Source organism: Mixophyes fleayi, chromosome 2, assembly GCF_038048845.1.
Source record: "Mixophyes fleayi isolate aMixFle1 chromosome 2, aMixFle1.hap1, whole genome shotgun sequence".
NCBI lineage: Eukaryota > Metazoa > Chordata > Amphibia > Anura > Limnodynastidae > Mixophyes > Mixophyes fleayi.
Window position 1 is genome coordinate 244,611,119 of NC_134403.1, and position 7,337 is coordinate 244,618,455.

Consider the following 7,337-nt stretch of genomic DNA (forward strand, 5'->3'; position numbering starts at 1 on the left):
ATGTCACAGGCAGTGCTACATGACAAAGAGTAGAAGTTGCCACAGCTGCTCCCCACTGTGTTTGTGGTGGTATCTGTGTGTGAAGGGGCAGTTGGGGTGACACCAGAAGGGGGGCCTCGGATGGCTAGAACCCATCTTGACAATAACTTCATTAAATCTTATATGTCAATAAATGAATTCAGTATCCCTATTTTCCAATGATCTAATATTTCCATCACCATATGGAATTAAATCATGCCTTACAATATTTAGATAACACATGTCATTCACACATGAGAGTTGAGCAATAAATATCCCCACCACGGTCTGCTGATACATCTGTTAATACATTACTAATGTGTTTATACATTGCTAATTGGAAAACAAACAATTGGCACTTTTAAAGATAAATTTATATTTACTACCAGAACACAGTGAATGTTTAAAATATACCATTAGTCTGACTGGATAATTTGAATAATCTGTGTCAGAAAATTCCATTATACACACTCAATTTAAAAATATTTTGTTTTCTAGAGTTACTAAATATTTTGTTTCTCAGGATACTCACCTTATTGCCACTGCAATTTTTTATTTGGTATTAAAACATTGTAAAATTATTGTATTTATGGACAAAAAAAGGAAACATTTGATGGCTGGCCAGTAAAGGACCTTTGGCATACGGAATGCACTAACCCTTATTCATGTATGTGCTCTAACATCACATAGTTTTGCTCTGCCAAATTATAGGCAGAATCTAAACTATATAAGCACAACTACAAAAGTATGCTGGAACATGTCAATGAAACAGTTATCTGAATAGTTTGGAGAATATATGCATGCTTTATATAATAGGTTTAGGGAACACTATATCTTGTTTTTTAAGTATCAATTTCTTAGTAAGGGGTTTGTGAGAGAAACTAACCCCAATCAGTTCAAATAAACAGAACACAAGCGAAACGTTCTTGATATTCAACACAATTTTTAATTCTGACAATTCAGTGGAAATATCCAAAGCAAGTATTACGTTTTTTCTAAAGCCCCCACAACATAATAAAACAGGAAATAACCTATTATAATTAGATTACATAATAGATTACTAATAACAATTTTACAATAGGCTTGCTCTCAGGAACCCAGTATTCAAGACTGTAACCAAATGTACATGTTCGTTCCACTGGACTATTTTTAAACGTATGTGGGTTTGGAAATTTACGGGGGATTAATTTAGGGTCAAAAGTAATAGGAGTGTGGAGAGAGACACGGGGCCAGATTTACTAAGCTGCGGGTTTGAAAAAGTGGGTATGTTGCCTATAGCAACCAATCAGATTCTAGCTTTCATTTATTAAGTACCTTCTACAAAATGATAGCTAGAACCTGATTGGTTGCTATTGGCAACATCCCCACTTTTGCAAACCCGCAGCTTAGTAAATCTAGCCCACAGTATGAAGTACAGAATGGGAAGGGCAAACTTAAGGGGAGAGATCAATAAGGAGATCAATAAGTTAGCAACAGAATGAGAGACAAAAAGTTAGTAAAATCAAGAGAGAAGAGGGTGGCTAGTAACGTTTGCATGGACAGGCTCTTGCACCACTCCCACATGACTGTGGTGTGCTGGTGAAAGTAGTAGGCTTTAGAAGGTTGCTAAGGGATTGAGGGAGGGCAGAATAGGAGCAAGAATTGTAAAGGAAAATGTGTCATATTTACTTAACATATGGTTTTCATGCAACTTTTAAATGCACTTTGGTATGTGTGATGTGTTTTTTCTTGCATGTATACATTTATTTATAATCGAGCATATCAGATTTCTATATTTCTACGTCTTTCAGTAGTGCTGTGTAAAAGGCTAACCATTGTATAAAATTATTAAAATAGAAGCAGCAGGTGCCTTTTTAGTATTATATATTACTGGGTCTCCAAGTTATTCACTAAATAGACGACTTCTTGTGTATGCTGAAGTAAGGTAGTTGCTGAAAAAAAATCAATAAAATGCATAGTTTAATCTATTATTAAAAGAAACTGGAGGAGACGAATAACGACGACCTTAAATTCTGCACATTGTTTAAAAAATAAACCTGACTATATAGCAGTGATGGGCAACAGTCATCCCTCCAAGTCTTCATCTGTGACCCCAACTCCTTACTACTGTATTATTTGTTATAGCTTATTTAAAATGTCTGCTGACATGTTATTACAAATAAGTGTCTCATTGATTAAATATATTGTTTTAATTTATTATTCAGATCAGTGGCGGATCCAGGGGGGGGTGATCGGCCCCCCCTAGCAGACACTTGCTGCCGACGGCTGCACAGTATGTGCAGGTCCGTCCAGCCATGACAGGCAGGGACAGTGTGCTGCCCGGCTGCTCTGACTGTGTTTAAAACACAATCAGAGCAGCCGGGCAGCACACTGTCCCTGCCGGTCACGGCTGGACGGACCTGCACATAGTGTGCAGCCGTCGGCAGCCTAAGATGTTAGAAAGGGGTGGGGCCTAAATCGCCCCCCCCCCCTAAATCGCCCCGGGTACAGCATTTTTCTAGATCCGCCCCTGATTCAGATTAAGGGTAATGTGCGGGCCTTTTGAAGGTTAGCGGGCCACCCATGTAGCCTATCGTGTTGCCTATCGCTATCGATACTTTTCTTCCAAGCAGTTCCTGGCATTATTCTAGGCATAAATAATTTATAAATAACATCTTGCATCAATTCCTAATACATATTTGATGAATTTTGCAAGTAAAACATCTATTTTAATTTAGTTTTTTAAAAAAGGAAGTACTTAATAAATCTGTCCAATGATTAGACAGTGATTGAAGCAAGCTGAACACATTTGAGATCCTAGAATAACACCGTAGTTAAAAAAAATATGCTACCCCCATAATAACGGCTTCCAAGCCTTATGCTGGGGTCATAATATACAGCTATCTCAAAATCTCTGCCAGTTTCTCCTCATAATATAGAGAGTTTTCCTCTAAATCCTCCCAGGGGATAAAGTCTCCTGCTTCACTATTTTGTTCAGCTTCTCCCTCTTCATTCAGCACTATGTCTGGCTCCACAAAGTTTTGCCATACATGTGAATAATCGGCACTCTTCATCATCTGCAGCTGGCACCCAGCAGAACTAATGCCACGCAGGGCCCCACGAATCTCTGACTCTTCCCACTGGAAGAGCCGTGCTACCACCAAGCGAATTTTAACAGTCTTGTTCTTTCTCAGGCATCGAGCAATGCTGGCTGCACAAGTTATGCAGGGGCTAGATGACACATAACAGGTGACACGAACTGGACCAGATGTGAGAAACTGTGGCAGGACGTTGCTGAAGAAAGCCTCCTCTGCATGGGCAGAGACATGCTCATCTTCCAGGTACCCCCGAAACACTTGTCCTTCTCCTCGTTCTATAGTGTAACATAATAGAGTCTTATTTCGTCCAGAACTATACTCCACATTCTTGAACTGGAACTTAAAGGAAGAAGCGGGGATACGGCTCCTGGAAATGATAAATAAAGCACTGTTATGACATGAACTTGGACTGTGTGCTGTCATGCAACTAGACACCATAGTCATTGAGGTTACAATGATAATGGCACAGAAAGTAAAGCCTAGTATGCAAATAGAGGGATTTTATACACCACAATCTAATCTGTCTATAACTGTCATTCTATACCAGGAAGGACAAATTCCATGCCCAGTGGCAATCTGTTTTTTAGTCATTGTCAAATAACTTTTTTAATGTCTGTTATAGAATCACTCGCCATCAAGTCTTGCAATGTTATCTTATGAAGTTGTTTGTATATTGCTTAGCTCACATATCACCCAGAGAGATGAATGCATTCCACGCTACTAAGATTCCCTCTGCATGTGTCACCATTTTGAAGATAACAGAATGCATTCCCCCTTCTTTCTGTGTGATTGTGCTCTGTGTCCTACAAGTAGCATCTGTCACTGTAACCTCTCTGTGTCACTGAAATTTGGAAGATATTTTTAGCTCTGCTGTAGGCTTCTCTTATCATCTGTCACTTTACTAATCCAGAATATCTTGCAGCCAAAATAATACCCGTCAATCATACTGCGGGAGACTTGAGCAAAGGCTATCAGTTAAATTAGGGGTAGCTTTTATGGTGGCATGTAGAAAGGGATGGAGGTTAAAGTATAGAAGGTTAGAAAAGACAATATTTAATTAACTTGTGCTTGAAATATATGTCTATTTGCACTCCAGTTTATAAAATGGTAACAACCTTTAGAAAATGAGGCATTCACATGTGCAAAACTATCCCCCCATAATACATATGTATATAGGAAAAGTAATGTATGTAGTAAGTGTGACATGCAAATGATCCCTCCGTGTTTTTATGTCATTTGTGTGTTTTGCTGGCTGTTTAAAGACTGTAGTCTTATATGGATAGAAACAGAGCAGTAACAGAGAATTACAGTCCTATGTCACTACAATTAAGACTGGTTTGTAGCTTGCTGAGAAACATGTGAATAACGGGCCTATTTATTAAGCCATAAGCTATGTGTAAACAGCATTTTCCCCTTGGTTTCTCCATTTGTAAGTTACAAAGCTATGTACTAAAAGCCTAATGCAGGAGATATTTTAGACATCTCCAGCATTAGGCAAAGTTTCGCATTAAACCACAGTCCTCATAATTTTCAATAGGGACTGTGATCTGGGGATATTTAACCATCTCCAAAAAGCCTGGCTTTTTTGAGTTTGAGCCCATGGCTAACAGCATTTGAAGACCTACCCTAGTGCATTGCGGTAGAGGGATCTTCGGATCCCTCACTTGATCCTTCCTTGTCTCCCCTCTGGCTACTATCGCAAAGTGGCTTTGCGTATGAGTGACCTTCATCATCATCATCATTTATTTATATAGCGCCACTAATTCCGCAGCGCTGTACAGAGAACTCATTCACATCAGTCCCTGCCCCATTGGAGCTTACAGTCTAAATTCCCTAACATACACACAGACAGACAGACAGAGAGAGACTAGGGTCAATTTTTTTTTTATAGCAGCCAATTAACCTACTAGCATGTTTTTGGAGTGTGGGAGGAAACCGGAGCACCCAGAGGAAACCCACGCAAACACAGGGAGAGCATACAAACTCCGCACAGATAAGGCCATGGTCGGGAATTGAACTCATGACCCCAGTGCTGTGAGGCAGAAGTGCTAACCACTAGGCCACCGTGCAGCCCATTACTTCAGATTATCGGATGCGCTGTCCCAGAATCAGTAAATGCATGCGAAAAGTAATCTGTCATCGTTGCGATGACAGATAATAGTTAAGGGAGCAAAATCCTGGTATTTAATAAAATAGACCCTCAAGAGTCTGTGCACTGTAAATACACAGTGCAATCAGGGAAAAGCAAGTCATCACAAATTTTAGTTTGGATGAGAATGGTTTTACATGATGTTAATATAAAATAACTTTGGTATACCACAAAATTGTACTACAGTGGAAAATGGCTCTATGTTAGATTTGTTTTTCGTCTCCATTGTGGTAAAACAATCCACAGTATGTATCAGGAGTATAAATGGACACATAACCTCAAATGTATTTATCTATTGTTTGCTCACCAGCTGCTGGTGTAACTAGAGAGGGTCATTGCTGTCTCTGTTATAGGAACAGTAAAAACATTAGCGAGAAGACAACCATGGAAAAATCACTAGCAACAGGTAAGTCAAACTTTCCATTGGCACAGTATCTATGATCTCTATAATCTCCGTGATAAAAAAAAATCTAAATTAGTGCAATAGCCACAATTGGCAAACTGCAACTACATAAATGTTGCACAATGCACATTGATTAACGGTTGCTGCCATTTATAAACTAACTACAGTATGCCACCTCCAAAAGTAATATCTTGTGTACTGTCAAATGAAAGAAAAGAAGGAAATATATATTTTGTTCACTTGCTAAATAATTTTCTATGGGCAATGTTACATGTTATATTAGTAGAGCAAGCACTATTTCAATTCCTGCTCACATCATTATTATGAATATGCTTATGTTATATATAACATTTAAATACAACTAATACTATAACAATACAATATAAAAATATAAAAACTACTTTTTGTTATTTTATGGCAAGCAGATTACCTTGTAGCATGTCATATGCCTTATATGCCTTATATTTTACATATTGTTTCCCCACAAGCACATTTAGTTTGCATCCTCCACCACTAAGAAAAATATGATTTCATTGCCACCTTATTTTGCTATAAATTTACAGTAATACATAAGCCACTTTCTTTGAGTATTTGCATTTGGAACAGAAGTAGGCACTGCCATACTGCTTGGTGAAATAAATGTCTCCCCTAATGGGAAAGAAACATCATGAACATGGTAGGATACTAACAAAGCATTTCTCACATAGGAATGCCAGTGTTTAATCAGCATTAATCAAATGTAAAATGCATCTTTTTAGAATAACTAATGTTTCTGTATAATGTCTTCAGTTGGTCAAAGAAGAATGCAAATCAATATTTCTATCCAAAGAAATTCTGCCATAATATAGTATGTCATGATGAATGTCACTACATAATAAATGCAGGGATATTTTATTTAACCATAATAGTGCAGACTTGCCTATCTTTAGTTTGTTTTACAAATATAAATCGTTATAAAGTAGTATAACTTTCAAACCAAGACATTTCCCACTTACCCTTCTACTACCTCAAAAGGGGGCAACTCTTCCAGCTCTACCTTCTTGGCATTCCCTTCCTCTGGAGTTTCTGAATTTTGAGCAGGTTCCTGTGGAACCTGAGGAGGCTGTGATTTATTTTCTCCCTGGTCCATGACAATCTAAGAGGAAAAGTATGGGTCTATGAATTAAATAGAATAGTAGTGAAGTAGTGAATAAAGAAAGAAAAAATAAGCAGGATAAAGAAAGTACCATAGGAGAGCTAAAGAGATAGAGGGGAATAGAATGACTTGGTGTAAACTGATAGAGACCAGGGGTGGGCTGACAGTGGAGTTGGGTGAAGTGCAGCTTTATCCGGGTTCTAAATATGGCACAAATGGAGTGACAGTGACAGGGTGAGCGCTGAGGAATTGATATCCCCCACTGCTTAACATTATCCATTCCCTGCAGGCAGACTGCAACAAATGAACAGAAAGAACAAAGTCAAAGCATCTTTATTTTGCAACCAAAAAGGCTGAAACAACAATCACCAGACACATGCTTCATAATTTGTGTATGTGGGACAGTGTGCAGAGTATGGAAACGATTCTTAGTTCTTCTATTGACATTGAACATACAAAGGCATAATTAACGTTCAGTCTCATTGGGAAAATGTTGTAAATGCGCCCTTCTTTTGTTACCCTACTTTGTATATAATTTGTCACTACCTTTTTTAG

The 7,337-nt window shown here is 38.3% G+C and overlaps 1 protein-coding gene across 1 annotated transcript; it reads right to left on the reverse strand.

The window, feature by feature from the left end:
- Positions 1-2,388: 2,388 nt before the first annotated feature.
- Positions 2,389-7,050, reverse strand: APOBEC2 (apolipoprotein B mRNA editing enzyme catalytic subunit 2). The gene is made up of 3 exons (XM_075198123.1): positions 6,874-7,050; positions 6,643-6,782; positions 2,389-3,462 (listed from the first exon to the last, which is right to left on the reverse strand). The coding sequence occupies exons 1-3, from the start codon at positions 6,874-6,876 to the stop codon at positions 2,898-2,900; spliced, it is 708 nt and encodes a 235-aa protein (XP_075054224.1). The 5' UTR covers positions 6,877-7,050; the 3' UTR covers positions 2,389-2,897.
- Positions 7,051-7,337: the final 287 nt, after the last annotated feature.

Bases quoted from the DNA above. Each gene is read 5' to 3' on its own strand.
- APOBEC2 (XM_075198123.1), bottom strand. The intron at 3,463-6,642 runs GTAAGTGGGAAA...TATCATTTCCAG, and splicing joins CCTTTTGAGGTAGTAGAAGG to GAGCCGTATCCCCGCTTCTT.